Source organism: Heloderma suspectum, chromosome 2, assembly GCF_057233095.1.
Source record: "Heloderma suspectum isolate Gila_16-S chromosome 2, 16-S_ref, whole genome shotgun sequence".
Classification (NCBI taxonomy): Eukaryota; Metazoa; Chordata; class Lepidosauria; order Squamata; family Helodermatidae; genus Heloderma; species Heloderma suspectum.
In genome coordinates, this window is record NC_139459.1 from 294,851,248 (window position 1) to 294,872,738 (window position 21,491).

At 43.5% G+C, this 21,491-nt stretch overlaps 1 protein-coding gene across 1 annotated transcript in view; it reads right to left on the reverse strand.

Moving 5' to 3' along the window:
* Window positions 1-10,980: 10,980 nt before the first annotated feature.
* The window catches only part of WNT7A (Wnt family member 7A), a 95,599-nt gene continuing 85,088 nt past the window's right edge, over window positions 10,981-21,491 (reverse strand). Inside the window, exon 4 of the mRNA XM_084832468.1 lies at window positions 10,981-11,681. Coding sequence (XP_084688594.1) covers window positions 11,202-11,681 — 480 coding nt within the window. The 3' untranslated portion in view covers window positions 10,981-11,201. The remainder of the gene's footprint in view (window positions 11,682-21,491) is intronic.

Below are 21,491 nucleotides of genomic sequence, written 5' to 3' on the forward strand. Positions count from 1 at the left end.
CTCGGAAATCTTGGAGAGTGGCTCAAGTACCAGAAGACTGGGGGGGGGGGGTCAAAAGTTGTCCCTATCATCAACAAAGGCAAAAAGATCTGGGGAATTATAGACCAGTCAGTCTGACATCAATTCTTGGGAAGATTCTAGAGGAGATTATAAGGCACTCAGTATTTAGGCACCTTGACACCAATGCAGTGAGCACTGGAACCTGGCATGGATTTGTTGAGAATGAGTCCTTCCAGATTAATCTTATTTCATTTTTTGATCAGGTGACTTCCCTAGTAGATTGTGAAAATGCTGTGGATGTAGTATATCTTGACCTCAGCAAGACATTTGACAAGAGCTTCATGTTGCTACAGCCAGTGAATCCACAGCTGGCTGAAGGATGCTCAAAGAGTGCTCATCAATGGTTCCTCATCAAGCTGGAGGGAGGTATCGAGTAGGGTAATGCCAGGCTCAGTCCTGGGCCATGCACTCTTCAACATATTTATTAATGATTTGGAGGAAGAGGTGTCATCTAAATTTTTAGATGACACAAAATTCTGTGGGATAGCTAATGCCTTAGGAGACAGAAACAAAATTCAAAATGATCTTGATAGGTTAGAAAACTGGGCAGAACATAACGGAATGAAATTTAACAGAGACAAGTGCAAAGTTCTTCATTTAGAAAAATGAAGACCAGTCAGTTTTTCTTTTTAGAAAAAGAAATCAAATGCACAAATATAAGATGGGGAATACCTGGACTGGCAATAATATGTGAGAAAAGGATCTTGGAGTTGTAGTCGATCACAAGTTGAATATGATTCAGCAGCATAATGTGGCTGCAAAAAAGGCAGATGCAATTTTAGGTTGCATCAATACAAGTATTGTTTCAAAACCATGAGAAGTAATATTTCTACTCTACTCTGTGCTGATCAGACCTCACCTCAAATACTATGTCCAGCTCTGGACACCATACGTTAAGAAGATACATTGGGATGAGTTCAGAGAAGGGCAACAAAGTGCTTTTCTAGATGAGGCTTTTATTGTGCACTCACCATTCCTCATTCACTGTAGTTTGCAAATGCTTTAGATGATGTCGTCATCCTCCAGGGCCTCTCCCATGCTTTCCAGCCATTGAGGGGGGGGGGGGATTGACCAGGAAAAATCCAGCATTGGGGGAATGAAACATTAGTGTAGTTGCACAATTCCTCTATACCACAGTAACAGCTAGAGGTTACGTAGTAGAATGTACAGAAAGGCAGGGAAGGGGGGGAACAATGTGTAGATAACTGATCTTCATCCCACAAAGAATCTGGAAACAGAAGCAGTGGCTAAAAGCCTCGTCTTCAGGAGACTAAGAACTAAGTCCTTCAGAGAAAGATTGAAGGAAGTGGGTATGTTTAGCCTTGAGCAGAGAAGATATGTTAGCACTTTTCAAGTACCTAAAGGCTTGCCACACAAAAGAAGACTGCAACCCGTTTTCTACTCTCCAGGACATAGGACACAAAATAACAGGCTAACGTTACAGGAATGCAGATTTCAGTTGAACATCAGAAAAAACTTCCTAATGGTCAGAGCAGTTGGACAATGGAACCAACCACCTAGGGAGGTGGTGGACTCTCCATTGAGGGAGGCATTCAAGCAAAGACTGGACAGCCATCTGTCAGGGATGCTTTAAACTGGATTCCTGCAATGAGCAGGAGGTTGGATTTGATGAACTAAATGGCCCCTTCCAACTCTCTGATTCTATGATTCAGGGGCAATCTACGTTACAACTTAAAACTCGCTTCAAACCTGTTTTTAGTGATTATGGCTACCAAATACAGGAATTCTGGGAATTGTAGCTCTAGGAAGAGGGGCCGCTTGGGCAAGGGACAGGGGTCTCTAGCAAAGAATTCTCAGTACCCTCATGAAACTGCAGGATCCCTTTAGATAAACTGGTTTGAAACCAGTTTAAAGTTGTAATGTAGACTGGCTCTCACAGTGGGCCTTACTTCTGAGTAGACATATCTAGGATTGCATTGTTAATTTGTAAAACATCTCTACCCTTTTGAGGGGATGGGTTACTTGTATAGATTCAGGCCCCATTCCAGTTCCCTTTGGCTCAGATTATGGGCAGTATCCAATGTGGCACTGTGTCCCTGCCCATTCCATTGTGCTCCACCAATCCTGTTTTGCAGGCTAGATCCACTGCTAGATCCCCTGCTTGTGCAATGGTTGCTTCCAGAAGCAACCAGAAATGAGTGGAAATGCTTGCTTCTGGAATGGGGCAGGTCAGTGCAGCTTGCATAAGGGAGTTCTCTGCCAACCTGTCCTGAGCCAGAAGCAAGAATTTCCACTCATTTTGGGGCTTCCTCTAGGAAGCGTTAAATCTTTGTTGCACAAGGAGTGAGTTCTGCTTGTGAAATGGAATCGGTTGGAGGGGCCGCTTGCACAATGGCCCCATTGGATACTGCTCAGTGACATATATTTTCTTTTCATTTGTCAGAGAATCAATAGCCGTGTTTCTCATGTATGGTGAAAGGTACAGTACCAGTAAGCAAGCAATGGGAACAAAATGGGTTCAGTGTTGAGTCGCTTTTGTGTCGTGTTGTTTTAATTATGTAGATGAAGTGAGTCTTCACATGCTTCTTCTACTTGCTTGGAAAAATTCACACCAGTTGTTGCCAGGAGTGGCTGGCACTGACATGGGAACTTGCAACTCTAGTTGTGTGTGGGGGGGGGGGATGTAAAAGGAAAAAAAATGTGAAAGGCAAATCCTGAATCCAACCCACAGGGTTTTTGATCCCTTTCAATAAATTGTATAATCCAATGGTTCTTGAATACAATGGATAGTAGACCTACCTACCGGGAGATGAGTGGTGGTTGAACTGGGGAGGAGGAAAGCTACAAGTGCATATTTCAGTAGCACTTACAAAAAGTTGAGAGAATCCCCAAAGTTTGTATCCAGCCCCATCATTCCTGTTGACTGAAATGAAAAGTGTTATCTAAAATACAGGGTTTTCTCTCTAAATGCCGGTCAACAAACAGAAGCGTCTTCATTTCTAAAATCAAAATTAGAAATAGGATATTTGAACTGAATGTAGCCACAATTCTTCAAATATTTTAGTAGATCCTACAATATATACATATACTTTCTTGCTTGTTATGTCCCAACATTACAATACCAGATGGTTCAGTTAAGTGCAGTTTGAAAAGTTTGTTTTAATTATCATTGTTGAAAGACACGTCTCTGTTAATTATGTGCAAAAATGGCAAAGAAAATCTGAAAGATCATCATTGGATCCTTGTAATTTGTGGGCATTTCTCCAAATAGAAGACGTATTTCTAACAACTTTCACTTTCATATTTCACTTCTCTTTCAAAAACACACACAACAACTTTAAATTGCATTTGTGAGCTAAAATATTTCTTTGGGGTCTCACAATGTTTTCTTAGTGTTTCTCTACCAATTTTTTTATGACAATGAAATTAGTTCAGTTCTCAAAATAACACAAAGTGTACGAGCAAATAACTGTGTTGTTCTCATAAGCTCTGGCATCTTTGCCAATGTTGCTGCCAGATATTGCCTTAGCACAGCAATGTGGGTTGGCGCTGTTGTGCCAGGAACAGCCACCATCGCTACTGTGATGGGCAAATTCTCCATGGCTCACTTCTATTTCTACTCTCTCTCTCTCTCTGTCTGTTTTACAAACTCACCTTGTGCAAGTCCCTTCCACCCCCACAATTCCTGCATGAATTGCTAGACCCCTTCTGTACCATCCTTTTCCCTTGCCTTCTCCCAAACATACCTGTCAAGGGCAGAAGCAGCAGCAGTGAAAAGATGTCCCTCTATTTGGAGGTCTCTGCATCCCTCCCTCTTTCTGTTTCCTAAAATCTTAGAACAGCAGTGCCCCAGGCACAAAGAGCCCTGGGAAATACAGTGTCCAGAGCTCTTGAGTCCAATGGTCTCAAAACTCCAGGACTACTAGATTTCCCAGGGCTCCTTGCACATGGGATGCTGCAATTGTGTTGCCGCATTCTAGGCACTGGGGAAAGCAGGGGAGGGAGGCAAGCAGAGGTCCCCAGAGAGAGTGGGGACAAAGAGAGATGTTGCTGGCATCATGGCTGCATTGCCCTACCACCAGGTAAGTTTGGAAGATCTGGAAGGGGAGAAGACAGCTGGAAAGGGAGGGATGAGTAAATCCCAATATGAAGCAGTATGAACCCAGACCCAGATTTGGAAGGGTTTGGGCTCACCTCATATCAGAGGAAGGACTTTCAAACTAGGGATGTACGAAAGTCACTTACCTTTTAACGAAATTTGATTCGAGGTGGGGGGGAGGCGCTCCATCTGTCCCCCCAAAATTCTGGCCGGGGGGGAGGCACTCCGTCCCTCCCCCTCCGAAATTCTGACCGGGGGGGGAGGCGCTCCGTCCCCCCCCCGAATCCTGGCTGGCCGGGTCCACAAATGGCGGCGGCTACAGCCGCCGCCGTTTGCATCCCTGCAGTCAGCCGTGATAGGCTACGTAACTGTTTACGTAGCCTATCATGGCTGATTTAAAAGCAAAAAAAAAATGCGCATATGCAAATAGCGGCGCCCATGGGCGCTGCCATTTGCGTTCCTTATTTTGACACGTCTTAGTCTACGTAAACATTTACTTAGACTAAGACGGCGAAAATAAGGGGAACACAAATAGCGTAGCGTCTACGCTATTTGCGTTCCCCTTATTTCACCATCTTAGTCTACGTAAACGTTTACGTAGACTTAGACGTGTCAAAATAAGAAATGCAAATGGCGGTGCCCATGGGCGCCGCCATTTGCGTACGCGCGTTTTTTTTCTTTTAAATCAGCCATGATAGGCTACGTAAACATTTATGTAGCCTATCACAGTATTTTTTAAAAATCTAGCCGTGATAGGCTACGTAAATCTTTACGTAGCCTATCACGGTTTTTTTTTTTTTTTTTTTACTGGAAATGGCGGTGGTGGCGGCCGGTTGGAAGACCGGCCGCCGCCACCGCCACCGCCGCCACGAAGATTCGCCCAAGGTAAGTCCCATCCTGGGGGGGCAGACCGTTTCGCCACTGATTTCTGGGGGCCAAATGTGCTGGCATTCGGCCTCCCCGAGATTCGTGGTGAAATTCTCTGACATCCCTATTTCAAACTAAAGGAGTTCGTTTGAAAACTGTCCCAATTTGAACTCGCCCACCATTAATCCCTAAAAGAAATGTAATGGCATGATACACCACAGAAATGGGTTTAGAAGAGGACAGATGGGAGCAGGATGGAGTCCTGCCTGTGACACCTCCATGCATTTCAGCCACCCAGGAGACATCTATGTTGGTGCAACCCTCCACACCTGTACCTTAACTCAACTGTTTCTTGGGTGGGTGTGCTCATCTATGCAAACATAGACTGCCTGAATGTGTAAGAACCTCTACATTCACATACATGATGTGTATGTGTCTCTCTTGCACATGTAGAGTCCCACCAACATTGAAAAGAGTAGGCAATTTGCTTGTATGTAGGACTGGCCCAAGACATTCTGTAGCTGCATCATGTGATCCAAGAAATGCACGGCAGGATCTTTGCAATGTTGCAGAAGATATTAGGCATAACATTGGGATCATGTGCATGTGATCTGAGGAGTACTGCCTCAACATCCTTTGCAAAACTACAAACGATCTTGGGAAGTCACTCTTGGATCACGCATGCACTGCATCACTGGCATGCGTAATCGCACAACTGCAGAACTGACTGCTTGAGGTTCCATGTGCAGTCAGCTGCCCCTGCTCATGTGGAAACTGACCTGCTTTGATCCTGAGAAACAAGTTTATGTATTTTCACATACTGCTAAGATCAAAATATTGTAAAAGGGGCAAAAGGAATGCCCTTCTGCTGGTTCCACACAAATAAGACAGGGGAAAGCAACCTGGTGCCCTCCAGATATTTTGAACTACAACTCCTATAATATTTACCATTGGCCACGCTGGCTGGGGCTGATGGGAGGTGTGGTCCCTAACATCTGGAATGCACCAGGTTGCATACCCCTGATCTAAGACCTGGTCGGCTCTGACTGTCATTCCTGCACTAGACTCAGATGGACTCAGGATGATGTGAGCCTAGGCATGAGTGACTGACATGCATGCCAGTTGACCAACACTGTCATTTAATAATACCTTCAGCGGAGCAGAGCTCCTCATAAGGACAGCAGCAGGTAAGCAGCTTTCTCTGCAACATGTGAATTTCAGGACCAAGGTCTAAATCTTCATCGCAGCACCTGTGGCACTCTGGACCATGATATATAGCAATAATAACCTTAATGTGCTTACTGCAACTGACTGGCATCATGGTAGCAAGACAAGTTCACTTCATATAGAAAGCAGCTGTAACTATGCTGGTGGAAGCCACTCCATGTGCCTTTGCAGCCACATGTATCTTTAGGATTGGCCCATTCAATTTGTTTCTGTATTCCTTTCACCCTGTTTACTATTACTGATGCTTTTGTTACTTTTGGAATATCTTTAAAGTTACTACTGGGATGTTCATTGAGCACTTCATACTTCAAGCAGAAGCTTTCTGAAAAAAGTATTTTCCCATGCATTTAATTTCTGTTGTGCTGATCTTAATGAAGGAAGCCCAGAGAGATGGAGAACAATTGACTGGGACAAGGGAGGAATCCAGGAATCCATAAAGGCATCTCTTCATCCTGTTTATTCTTTGTGCCATTTAGGCAGATTTAGAATGGGCAACTAATTCCTAATTCCTGGTTGACAGACCAGATTGGTCTTTACAGGAAGAGTAACCTAACTACATCTTCCTCACTGCATAACTTAAAAGGACTGCTCATTGTAAAACAGCTTTCCTGTCTCTCCTAAGCAAGAGAGGTGATGGATGGTCAGAAGCATAAGAAGTGAAGCCACACAAATTAAGATCCAGACTTTAAGTACTGCTGAAGTTAAAACGTGTTTCAAAAATGTGCATCAGGGCAATATTTACGTAGCAAGCTACTCGGTTTTCCCTGATTCACTACGAATGTTCTAAAAATGGTTTTTATTTGTACATCCACTTCTTTATTATTGTAAATAAAACTATTTAAGGAAACCAGACCGTTGGGAGTTATTGTGCTAGTTGTACACTGCGTGTATCAGCAACTTGTCAAGAGATACAGAAAGCAGCAATTTTACAGAATGCTTTTGTAGAGTAAAAACATACTGCAAACACAACAATCAGGTGGAACTATCTGTAATCCTTGAACAACAGCAAAGTTCTGAACGGATGTGTCTATTCTGTGAAGTCCATTATGGAAGGTACACGATAATCAATCCACAGCAGTTCAGCAAATGTCTGTATTATGAAACCCATGTGTTGTGCAGTTCACAGTAGATGTTTCTTTAATGGCCATTCATGAAATACATCTCATTTTTAATAAAAATTGGAGCATTGGTTTTTATTAATACAACAAGAAGCCTGAGAATTCTATCGACCTCAAATGATACTTGTGGATGAGCCATAATTTGAAAACCTGTCAATTCGCTGGACATTTCCTAACCCATAAGGTGCTCCTCCTCAAGTGCTTTGTGGACTACATCTCAAATACTGCAGAAAATGTAGTAAATAGTATATGTGAGGTGTAACACCATAGACCCAATCCAGCCTTGTATCTTCATGCTGGGAAAGTTGAATCTGTTGAATGTCTGCTACAGCCCACAGGGCTTATCTTCCCATGAGATGGATAAGTATATTCCAAAAAGGACAGGCTTCCTTCTTCTCCCTTAATGTCTCGGGGGGACCTGCACTATTCAGCAGATGCTGTTTTCTCTGCCACTGCAACACTGTAATGAGAGAAGCTGCATTTGAGGAACATCTGTTTCCCTCAGAGTAAAAACTCAACAGCCTTGTCCCTTTGAGAATATTGCTGCCCTGCCCATGGCCCCTAATTTCTTTCCCAAACCCCTACTCATTTTGTCTCCAGTGTGGGTCTCTTCTGCTCTTCCACCCCAGATAGTCACATCAAGGACCAATTAATGAATTCCTTGGCTGGTGTGGCTGCCACCAATACATTAAATCTTGTAAGTCCTGCACTAATGTACATGATACACTGTGTGAAGTAACGCCTATGTGGTTCGTGCCGTTTTAAATTTCTTCAAAATTGTGTTTCCCCACATTCACTTCCCCTTTTTCATTTCTGTTCTTTGATCTATAGTCATTGTAACAGAGAGTATACAGAAACCACTGGGACTTTGGTTCACACACTGACCTGCAAATAGCATGCTTCTTGTCTTTTTGTTTATTTTTACTCCTACATAAGTCCCATTTATATTGCCAAGAGTTTCTAAAGAGGATATGCATTTCTACGGGTACCATAACTTTTATGAGACAGGATTACCTCACAACTTGTTCACTGTCACTCCTGTCCCAGACACATTTAATTAGGCATAAACCCCACTGATTTTAGTGGAACTTACTTTCTGTGGTTGAGAGCTTTAGGACATTTTTGTATCTGAAATGTCTGATAAAATGATTTAATTTTTTTTTTTAAGATACATATTCTGCCCCAGCCCAGTGCCCTCCAGATGTTCAGGACAACAAGTCCCATCAGCACCAGCCAGCATGGGTAATGGTCAGGGATAATGGGATCTACCGTCCAAAACATCTGGAGACCATGAGGTTGGGGAAGCCTCTTCTACCCCTTCCTAAAGCCTTGGGGTGCATCATAACAATTCAGATTTATGTCACTAACCTCTAGGTCCTGGATTTCCAATACATCATCCAGGATCTAAAGTGCAGCATTGGGAACCTTTCCATCACAGCTCCTCCCCTGTGAAAAGATGCCCTTGAAAATTAAGGGACCCACCAGAGCAGCATGTGACGTGGCTTGAAGAGCTGCAGCCAGAAAAGGAAACCAGCAGTTCCTCCATGTGCATACACAAGTGCCCTAGACATGGGGCTCTTTGGATCCCTACAATTCAGAGGGCTGCAGGTACAAGACAAAAAATGTTTCGGCTTCTCCTTGTATGGATGTCCAAGATTTTGTATAAGCAGCCTTTGTACAGCAATGTGAAACAGCTTACACTCATGGAACAGATTCTCTGGATGCTTTTATGTTCCCTTGTTAAGTTTCTTGCGCAAGCTGCTGTCCATGGGGAACAGGTTTTCTCTGGATTGTGGCTATAAGGTGGAAGTAGGTCCCATTACTTTCATCTTGGCATCAGGATGTAAACTAGGCAAAAATGCTAATGAATTATAAACTTCGGGATCAAATCCTAAACGATCCTGGCAGAATGATCACAATGGTTCCACAAAAGCTAGCTATTTAATTAACATAATTGCAGGAGAAAATCTTAGGGATAAGAAAGGAAATGCCGAAGTGTAGGAACTGAATGGCACAAAAGAAGGAAGGGGAAAATGGATAATTGAAAGCTTGTCTAAATATGACTTGATCTTTTGAGCTAAGAACTTTTGGGGAGGGAAAGAGTAAGGCAAATGCCAAAAACTAGTTGGACAAAACCCGTAAGCTTTGTGTCTTATCTATGAGAATCAGACTATGCGTGTCATGCTAGTTTTTACAGTCATAGTCTATAGTCTTGCACTGATAAAATCAAATTTGACAGTAGCACAATATAGAGGTTTAACTGACAGCACACACAGCACATTTGCTAGTCATAACGCCACAGTTTAATGACTGATGCATCTGGGAAGCTAATTCAGATTTTTTTTTTTTCCTGAATGGGATAAAGGAGCATCCAGTTAATTCCAACCATGAATTCAAGCTATGTGACAAAACTGATGCTACATACCCTGTTCTTGTTCTGCATATTCTGCAAATTGAACTGCAGGAAAAGCGCCACTTTGTACATACATCCGGAGAGAAAATTCATTCTGTATTTTGTACATCTACCAGTAGTGACTGAATGTATATTTTCGGGTCAAGAAAGCAACCAGCCTTTATCTGTTAAATAGCCTTAAGAATTACAAATTGTGTGCCTGTTTTGAGAAAAAGTACAGGTTATAGAATTATACAAGCAGATATAGTATAAATAAAATATTCATATAAAAATAGTCTCTTACAAAATATACTCTTTTATCCTATGGTTCATTTTCCAAACATGGAAACTTGTCTGGAGTTTTGCATTTATATGTGATGCATTATTCCCAGCTGGATTTTTGTAATGCTCCTTTAAAAAAAAAAACTTGAAAGGTTATGAATCGGTAACTATGTGGAGATGAATGTCAGCTTGAGATTCCAGACAACTAGCAGCAAACAGCCAAAAAAATTATAAAAGATGCCTGCTTTTGTACTTAGTATCTATATTTGCAGAAAAATATCCTGCAATTCCAACTAGTAGAAATATCTGAGTAAACAATAATATGTACAGCTCAAGGGTCTGCCCCCTTTCCATATCTACAAAATTATTCCACAAAAAAGCAGGCTATCTACTTTACTTGCAGAATGGTTCCAAAAATGTTGGTAGAGTTCTTTTTAATTAAATAAATTAATATTAGTTTTATCTGGATAAATTGTTAAATATTGCTATTATTATTATATGCCCAGATGTCCCAATCCCCGTGCTAAGTCTGCAGCACGACAAAAAGGCAGATAACCAGTGTTTATATGGAAAACATCAACAATTCTACTTGCAGTAGCACATTGCCTCAAAAATGGAAAAGACAAGGAATGACCAGCAGAAGCTTTTCACAAGTGTAGAAACCCCTACATCTGCATAATCCACACTCTTTAAGTTGAAATTCACACTGGCGCATTGTCACCCCATCCTGTGCAAAGACCATGTTAAAGTGTTGTTTGTTTCCCTAGCCCACTGTTTATGCATGGTGGCTTGTGTATTTCAATCTCTCCCATCCAGTTCCAAAGAGCCCATGACCAAGGTCTTGACATAAATATGTATGTATGTATGTAATGTATAAGGCAGTCAATAAATTACGTTTTGAAGGCCCAGATTAAGAACATTTCCCCCACTTATTTTTTTCTATATTAGGTGACTTGTTTGTTTCTTTCCTTTTTAAAAATTCTGCTGTAGTTTTTTGGACTATTCCTCTAAGTTTCTGATAGGTACATCCACATAATCGCTGATATGTTAAGAGGGAAAGATGGGATCCGTTTGCTGACTTTTCTTTTGGAAACAGGGCTGGTCTTTGCTACAGTCTTGTGTAGGTACACTGAGTTTATGTGCAAAAAAATGTATTTATTCCAGGGCTGTCGGTTCCCCCTCCCAAGCCACCCTTTCATTTACAGGTGTACACTTCTGTTCGTTCACTGCATGTATTACATTTAACATAACAGCACCAATGAAATTTACAGTTGCACTGCCACACTCTTGAATATTGGTGAGTATTATAACCTCGTCCACAACACATCAGGTCGCAGCCATTGGTCTGCTGGGCTGTTTTGTTGCACATTCGGCCCTGTGTTCCCACACTGCCAGTGACAGGGTCCTCTTCACAGTAGTTTGGTGATTTTTCTATGTATACTAAATCTGTATCCATGGGTTTACGGTAGGAGAGTGGTTTCTTTATCTTAAGAAAAGTTGGACGCTTATTACGACTTGCCCTCACTGGTTCAACCTGAACAGCTTCATTGTATTTGTCCTTAAGGATGTAGCCCAGCTCCCTGAATTTCGGAAGAGTTGTCCAGCAGGTTTTAGTAGTACACGATCCTGACACACCATGGCACTTGCATTCCAACTTCATGTTCTCTTCAAGGATCTAGATGGAAATGAAGAGAGGATATATTAAAAATATAAGAGAACATGAGAACATAAGAAGAGCCATGCTGGATCAGACCAAGGGTCCATCTAATCCAACATTCTGTTCACACAGTGGCGAACCAGCTGTTGACGTGGAACCACAAGCAGGACATGAGTGCAACACCATCCTCCCACCCATGTCCCTCACCATCCATGACATTTTCATCACAACCCCAAGATCTCTTTCTTAGTCAGTCACCGCTAACTCAAATCCCATCAGGTTATAATTGAAGTTGGGATTTTTTGCCCCAATGTGCATCACTTTACACTTGCTTACATTGAACTGTGTTTGCCATTTAGAAGCCCATTCTCCCAGTTTGGAGAGATCCTTTTGGAGCTCTTCATTTTTGTTTTCACCACCCTACATAATTTAGTGTAATCAGCAAACTTGGCACTTCACTGCTCACTCCTAATTCCAGGTCATTTATGAAAGGAGAGGATGGCAGGCTTACACTATTTAAGAATTTGTAATCCAATATAATTGTACTAAATTCTGTTCTCAGATTATCTGTGTGATCAAGGTCAATTATGATAAAGAACAAATGTGTTTTTGTAAAAAAAATCCAATACAGACCTAAAACACGCATTGATGTTTATAGAGTCCTGTATTCTCAGACCACAGCACTGGCCCTTTTGTTGGTTTTTTTGGTGGGGGGTTGGTTGGTTGGTTGTTGTTTTTTGTTCAGAGGGGCGGTTAGGGTTTGGGTTGGTTGGTTTTTTTATTTTGTTTTGGAGGGTTGGGGGGTTTAAACATCCAGTACAGACCCCAAACACCCACTGATGTTTATGGAATCCTGTCTTCTCAGACCACAGCACTGACCCTTTTGCTGATTTTCTTTTTTTAACCATTTCACCATTTGTAGTTCAGCTACAAAAACCCATGTTGGAAAAGCAATTTGCTGAACTAACAATATTTCAAAGAAATCATTCTAATGCTCTCTTATTTTTTTACCCACTGAAATGTCCTCAAAACTACTTATCTGGAAATTCAAGCAACCTTTTGGAAACAACTTTCCAGCTAATAAGCCAATTACCCTAATCTAGGGATCTCCTACAGGTACAGGGAAGATGATATGTACAAAAACAACCATAAGCCTTGTTGCACCTTAAAAATGAATGTTTGGATCCACCGTGAGAGGAAGGGTTCCACTCAAGGGAGGTTGCTCTGCCCAATTTTTGGGGATCCCCCTCCACATACACCACAGCTCTCCCCATTCAGCAGGGTCTCCTGACTCTCTGTGTAGCATTTTCAGGGGGCCAGTAAGGCTGCCATGCAAGGAGGGAGTGGGGAAGTCTACTTCCATCAGTAGCTGAAATATGGATACAACCTGAACAAACATATTATGGTATACACTTCCATGGACTAGGGTCCGTGTCAATGTTGCTTTCCAGTGGTATGCTGATGTACACCCTCCACCCCAGAAGAACCACAGCAAACCCTGGAAATGCTTGGGAGTTGGGACAGTGTACAGTTCTGTCACAACCACACACCTTCTGAAACGTCGGAGCAATTTGCCAGGGCTCAGCTGTCTGGCCTTGTAGTTGTGAAAAGAGGGGTGTATATAGTAATGCCGCGGTGGCTCAGTGGTTAAGACGCTGAACTGCAGACTGGAAGGTTGGCAGGTCAGCAGTTCGAGACCCGAGTGCTGCGTGACGGAGTGAGCTCCCGTCTTCAGTCCCAGCTTCTGCCAACCTAGCAGTTCGAAAGCAAGAAATTGCAAGTAGATAAATAGGTACTGCCTTGGCGGGAAAGGTAACAGCGTTCCGTGCACCTCGGTGTTCAGTCATGCCGGCCACATGACCACGGAAGCGTCTTCGGACAGCGCTGGCTCTTCGGCTTAGAAACGGGGATGAGCACCGCACCCTAGAGTCGGACACGACTGGTTGGGGACACCTTTACCTTTTTACCTTTATATAGTAATGCAGCAAGGTAATGACCATCGGACCATATCAATAGAGCAGAATGGGGCAGATCTGAATGAACATCTCTTTATATTGCCAACATGCCCTCCACTGAAATAAACATGAGAACATAAGAAGAGCCATGTTGGATCAGACCAAGGGTCCATCTGGTCCAGCATTCTGCTCACACAGTGGCCAACCAGCTATCGACCGGGAATCCACAAGCAGGGCATGAGTGCAACAGCACCCATGTTCTCCAACAACTGGTGTACATAAGCTCACTGCCTCTGGTACTGGAGGTAGCACATAGCCATCAGGACTAGTAGCCACTGATAGCCTTTTCCTCCAGGAATTTGTCCAACCCCCTTTTAAAGCCATCCAAATTGGTGGCCATCACTACATCCTGTGGTAGCAAATTCCATACTTTATGCACTGTGTGAAGAAGTATTTCCTTTTATCTGTCTTGAATCTCCCAGCTTCATAAGAAAAATGTCTCCCTATCCACATTCTCCACACCATGCAAAATTTTGTACACTTCTATCATGTCTCCCCTTACCTTCCTTTTTTCCAAGCTAAACAATCCCACCTGTTGTAACCTTCTCTCATAAGGGAGATGCTCCAGCCCCTTCATCATTTTAGTTGCCCTTTTCTGCACTTTTTCCAGCTCTACAATATCTTTTTTTAGGTGTGGTGACCAGAACTGGACACAGTATTCCAAGTGTGACCACACCATAGATTTGTATAGGGGCAGTATGATATTGGCAGTTTTATTCTCAATTCCTTTTCTAATTATGCCTAACATGGAGTTTGCCTTTTTTACAGCGGCTGCACACCGGGTTGACATCTTCACTGAGCTGTCCACCACAACCCAAATCTCTTTCCTGGTTGGTCACTGCTAGCTCAGTTCCCATCGGGCTATACTTGAAGTTGGGGGGGTTGCCCCAACATGCATCACTTTACGCTTGCTTACATTGAACTGCATTTGCCATTTTGATGCCCATTCTCCCAGTCTGGAGAGGACCTTTTAGAGCTCTTCACAATCCCTTTTTGTTTTAACCACCCTAAATAATTTGGTGTCATCTACAAACTTGGCCACTTCACTGCTCACTCCTAATTCCAGATCATTTATGAACAGGTTGAAAAGCATTGGGCCTAATGCAGATCCCTGTGGGACCCCACAATTTACTTCCTTCTATTGGGAAAACTTACCATTTATTCCTACTCTCTGCTTTCTGTTCTATAACTAGTTACTGATCCATAAGAGGACCTGTCCTCTTATTCCGTGACTGCTGAGAAACTGAGAAACCTGCATGGTCAGGAGCTCCATGATGTACCCAAGACTTTGGACCGGGCTAAGATGTTTTGGTGCTGTTGTTGTAATAAGGATGACTCTGCTTGTCTGTGGTGTCAGTTATTTTAACTGCAGTTCATTCTTTTAAGTGATGCCTTGCTCAAGCTTTGTTATATCCTTTGCGGGCCCAACAAAACCAGAAAGGTGACAATGGCAACAACCTGATGTGTGCTCTGTTTAAAATCTCTATTTAGGGAGGTATAATAAATTACCCTGAAATATAAATAAAGACCTTACACAGTGGTTTTGTATTCTACACATCTATACTTTTACACTAAGTGCACAAGTTCCGGTGCAGCCCACGGACAGACAGTGACCATAGAGGGAATCAGCAGCTCCATTGGAAAGAGCTGAGTAAGCTGCTGCAATGGATCAACAGCTGAAAGGCCTCCTGACATGTGTTGAGCTTGCTGTTCTCTGCACTGTATCTTGATGCCAGCTGGAACCAGCTTTGGGATCTTTCTTTTCTAAATCAGGGCTGGGCACCAGTGACTGTGCCCAGTTTTTGTTCATATTAAAGTATAAGGCAATTAATCTGTCTTTTATGGGGATGGGCTGTAGCTCAGTAGCAGAGTACATACTTTGCATCTAGGGATTTCCGGTTAAAGGCTCTCAGCTAAGCAGGGCTGGGAGGGAGTCTTACCTGAGACCCAGAGAGCTACTACCAGTCAAGGGGTCAGATCCAGAATCTGCCTTTTAGAAGAGCAAGGGGCCTCTTGCAGAAGGTCCCTCCACCTGATTTGGGGGGGTCCCCCTCCCACACACACCACAGTTCACCCCCTTGAGCAGGCCAGGTCTCCTGACTCTCTGGGTAGCATTTTCAACGGGCTGGAGGGTGTGCTGTGTGAAGCAAGGGGCAGGGAAGTCCACTTGAGCCAGCACAGCTGATCCTGCTAAAATCTGGATGTGATTCAAGGTAGACAGACAATTCATCTGACCAAGCAGAAGGCAGCTTCTTATGTATAACTTCAGTGTGTTCCCAGAGCTCATTATAATTGTTTTTAAAACATGTGCTTCTCATTCTAGGACTTCTTCCCTTTTTAATCTGCTCCTCCAGCTTTGAAGCTATGAAGAAAACATTCCCCTTCCCTTTTCTTTTTCTTAGCCTTGATAATATGACAGAGTTTAGGTGTAAAGGACTGAACATATGTTGCTGGCTCCCAGACAAGACCCATTCATATTTAGCAGTGGGCAAACTTCTACAAAGGCAACCATTATTGTTGTTGTTGTTGCTTTCCTACAGTATTTTTCAGTGGACAAAATGCTTTATAGCACTCTCTGGCACAGGCTAGTCTGAGAGACACTGACACCAACAGCACAATCCTATGCATGTTTACTTAGGAGAGTTATTGTGTTCAAAGGGATTTACTCCCGAGTAAGTGTGTTTCAAATTGCAAGCCAAGTCAGCTTCATGATTGAACAGGAATGTCAAGAAGGTCCTCTCAAAAACTAAACACATTTTGGGGTTCATAGTTAACACAGCTATATCAAGATGCATTTTGACCCAAATCCAATGCCAGCTCACTATTACTGCTACCTCTGTGGTCCCAGCAGAACCTGAATAACGTGACTAGTCTGCCACAGGTAAAACCCCTGCAGTTGAAATTGTACCAGCATGTAACCTCATGAGATGTTTTGACTTCAAATTTCATGTCCACCCCCAACGTACACACATACACACAAAAAACTGCCAAACCTATGGCTTGAAAAGCAAATAGTGTCAACTATTCTGGATGCTGACGAAGTCACTCTTTTTAACCTTGCCCACATTTTCTCTAAGCCCCTGAAAAGACCTGATGGGACTGTACTTGTTGATCTGTCTGTCAGTCTCTCTCTTTCCACCCTCCTCACCCCACCCCCACCCACTAATTGGCATTAAGCAACTGGGAAAAATTACAGTGTATTGTACATATTAGCATTGCCCAAACTGATGGCCTCTAGTTGTGTTAGACCACGCTGGATTGGGGATGATAGGAGTTATAGTCCAACACATCTGGAAGGCACCAGGGTAGGGTCTTTTGCCAGTTGGATGCCCATTCTCCCACTTTGGAGAGCTCCTTTTGGAGCTCCTCACAATCCCTTTTTGTTTTCACTACCCTAAATAATTTCATGTCACTGGCAAACTTGGCTCTTCACTGCTCACTACTAATTCCAGGTCATTTATTAACAAGTTCAAAAGCACTGGTCCCAATACAGATCCCTGTGGGACCCCACTATTTACATTCCTCCATTGGGAGAATTAACCATTTATTCCTAGTTTCTGCTTTCTGTTCTTTAACCAGTTACTGATCCATAAGATCTTATTCCATGACTACTAAATTTGCTCTGGAGTCTTTGATGAAGGACTTTGTCAAGAGCTTTTTGGAGCCCAAGTAAACAATGTCCACTGGATCACCCCTATTTACATGTTTACTGACACTTTCAAAGAACTCTAAAACGTTAGTGAGACAGGACTTACCTTTGTGGAAGCCATGTTGATTCTTTTTCAGAGGGATTGTCCTTCTATATGCTTACTAATTTTATCTTTAATAACGCTTCAACCAATTTCCCCAGAACAGACTTTCAGCTAATTGGCCTGTAATTTCCCAGAACCTCCCTGGGCCCCTTTTTAAAAATTGGTGATACATTGGCTATCTTCCAGTCCTCTGATTCAGGGGCTGATTTTAGGGATATGTTGCATATTTTGGTTAGAAGATCAGGAATTTCATATTGGAGTTCATTAAGAGAGCAATCCTATGGCCACTAGACACTGTCTAGCGGGCCATAGGATATGCTCATTTCCAGGAACCGACCTCAGAGCCAGCGCTCCGAGGTCGGTTCCCAGAAAATCAACCACCCCTCACATTCATGCTGCTTCCGAGGCAGCACAGAGAAGCCCCATCCTCTGTGCTCGCAAGAGGAATGCAGAGCGACTGAAAAGGGGTGGGGCTGGGGGGCGTTCCGGGGCGGGGAGAGCGGGGCTGCATGTATGACACATCCTATGTGTCATATGGCAGCTTCCCCTCCCCATCGGGCCCCATGCCGTTAGACAGCCAAAAATGGCTGGCTAGCGAAAAACAGCAAGGCAGGAGAGGCGCAGAGGAAATGATCCCCCTGTGCCTCTCCTGCCTTGTTTTGGATAGGCGGTCACCTCCAAGTTTGGAGGCGGCCACCTATCTAGTTAGGATTGTGCCCTCAGAACTCTAAAATAGATATCATCAGGGCCCAGTGATTTATTAACTTCAAATTATTTGTCAATAACGTTGAGAATGTCATCTTTTGTCACCACTATTTCCCTCAGTTCCTCAGACTCCTTTCCAGAAAACATCAGTGCTGGTACAGGTATCTGTCCTATATCTTCTGCAGTGAAAACAGATGAGAAGAATTCATTCAGCTTCTCTGCAAACTTTTTATCGTCCTTTGCTCCATTGTCATCCAACAATCCATCTGCCTCCATAGGTGGTTTCCTGCTTCTGATATATTTAAACAATTCTTTATTGTTGGTCTTGATGTTGTTAGTGATATGCACCTCAAAATGATTTTTTGCATCTCTTAGAGCACAAACCTATCCAGATAGTCGCCAGCCTCCGAAGTTGGAGGCTCCCGACTAGAGCAGGGAGAGGATCCTCTCCTCCGTGCTCCAACTGCCCTGCATTTTGTCTGGATGGGTGATTTTGCCCATCTGGCCGTGGCTTTGGAGAGGGAGAGGAATGGAGCCTGGAGACCTAATAGCAAGCTGCATAAAGCCATTTCCTGGGTCTCCTCCCCTCCCTCTCCCCGGGACTGTCCCCTTTCCCCCATCTCTGTGTTCCATTTCCGAGCACAGAGATGTACTGTATGTAGGGATGTACGAAAATCACTTACCTTTCGGGGATTATGCTGGTGGGGGGGGGAGGCGTTCCATCCCTCCCCCCGGAATCCTCGCCGGGGGGGAGGTGCTCCGTTTCTCCCCCCCCCCCCGGAATCCTGGCCAGCCGGCTGTGCTCTGCAGCAATTCTGCAGAGCTGCCGGCCGGCTCCGCCAGCAGCCAGACATCTTGGCTGGATGGGTGATTTTGCCCATCTGGCCGTGGCTTTGGAGAGGGAGAGGAAAGGAGCCTGGAGACCTAATAGCAAGCTGCATAAAGCCATTTCCTGGGTCCCCTCCCCTCCCTCTCCCTGGGACTGTCCCCTTTCCCCATCTCTGTGCTCCAGCTAGCCGCTGGCTAGCAGGGATGCAAATGCAGGGCAGTTGGAGCATGGAGGAGAGGATCCTCTCCCTGCTCTAGTCGGGAGCCTCCAACTTCGGAGTCTGGCAACTATCTGGAATAGGATTGTGCTCTAAGAGATGCAAAAAATCATTTTGAGGTGCATATCACTAACAACATCAAGACCAACAATAAAGAATTGTTTAAATATATCAGAAGCAGGAAACCACCTATGGAGGCAGATGGATTGTTGGATGACAATGGAGCAAAGGATGATAAAAAGTTTGCAGAGAAGCTGAATGAATTCTTCTCATCTGTTTTCACTTCAGAAGATATAGGACAGATACCTGTACCAGCACTGATGTTTTCTGGAAAGGAGTCTGAGGAACTGAGGGAAATAGTGGTGACAAAAGATGACATTCTCAACGTTATTGACAAATAATTCGAAGTTAATAAATCACTGGGCCCTGATGATATCTATTTTAGAGTTCTGAGGGCACAATCCTAACTAGATAGGTGGCCACCTCCAAACTTGGAGGTGACCGCCTATCCAAAACAAGAAATAAGTTTCTTATTTCTTAAGTTTTAATAAGAAAAATAATTTTAATAAGAAAAATAATTTCATATTTCTTAAGTTTCTTATTTATTCTACAGAAATAAGAAACGCAAATGGCAGCGGCCATGGCCGCCGACATTTGCGTACGTGCGTTTTTTGTTTTTGTTTTTAAGTCAGCCGTGATAGGCTACGTAAACATTTACGTAGCCTATCACGGTGTTTTTTTAAAAATCTAGCCGTGATAGGCTACGTAAATCTTTACGTAGCCTATCACGTTTTTTTTTGTTGTTGTTTTTACCTGGAAATGGCGGCGGCGGCAGCCGGTCAGAAGACCGGCCGCCGCAGCTGCTGCCGCTGAACCGCCGCCGAACCGCCGCCAGAGCCGCCGCCAGGAAGATCCGCCCAAGGTAAGTCCCGTCCCAGGGGGGGCAGGGGGGAGGGCTGTTCCGCCACTGATTTCGGGGGGCCAAATGCGCTGGCATTCGGCCTCCCCGAGATCCGTGGCGGAACTTTCGTACATCCCTAACTGTATGTACGTATGTATGTATTTCATTTCTATACCGCCCAATAGCCAAAGCTCTCTGGGCAGTTCACAAAAATTGAAACCAAAGAGCTCACAATAAAACAATACAAAATATATAAAACATTAAAACCACAGTAAACAATACAACCAGAATAAAACCAGAGTAGAACCTAGCAGCAGTGCAGGGATTTAAAATACGGATTTAAAACAGCAAAGTTAAAAGTCTAAAGTGCTAAAATGCTAAAATGCCTGGGAAAATAAAAAGGTCTTCACCAATAAAAAGAGAACCACGCCTGCTACAAGGGGGTGGGGGAGGGCAGTTTCAGAGCTCCAACCTGGTTCCAACCTCGGATCCCAGAAACTGAACTATCCTATATTCCGCCAGATGCTGTCTAGGAGGCATAGGATTGCTTTCTTATTATCTGCTTGCATCGCCTTTGTGCAAGCTTGTGCTCCCTTTTGTTTCCCTCGTTTGGGCAAGACTTCCACTTTCTGAAGGAAGTGCTCTTTTCTTTAATAGCTTCCTTGACACTGTTCATTAACCATGACGGTGACCTCTTGGACTTGGTACTACCTTTCTTAACCTGTGGTATATATTTAGTTGAGCTTCTATTATTGTGGTTTGGGATAACCTCCAAGCATTTTGAAGGGATTTAACTTGGAGAAGTTTCCCATTATGAAGTCAAATGTGACTGTGTTGGACTTCCTTGGCAATTTTCCAATTAAATGTATATTAAATCTGATAGCACTGTGGTCACTGTTCCAATTGGTTCAACAATATATACATCCTGTACTAGGTCCTGCGTGACACCACTTAGGATTAAATCCAGGGTCACCTCCCCTCTGGTCAGTTCCATGACCTGCACAGTCTTTTAGGGCATCAAGAAATGTAACCTCTTTGTTGTGGCTGGAACATGCATTTATCCAGTCAATGTAGAGGTAATTGAAGTCACCCATTACTATAACTAGGGATGGGCAAATCCCATGAAGTTTGGTCCAGGGGGGGTCCGCCGCAGGGAAATCTGAGCTGCTTGAGCTTACTGGATTTCCCCAGAGTCCTGCATGTGCCCACCAGATTTTGCGGGGCACCTTTCCGATTTTAAAGAAGGCAAGGTCGGCTGCCATTCGCAGACCCTGAGAAAATTACGTCTGTAAATGGCATATTTTATGCCATTTGCAGCCATGAAGCGTTTACATCTATGCAAATTGCAGCCATAAAAGCACTTTTACAGCACAATTTACATAGATTTAAGTGTTTTATGGCCGCAAATG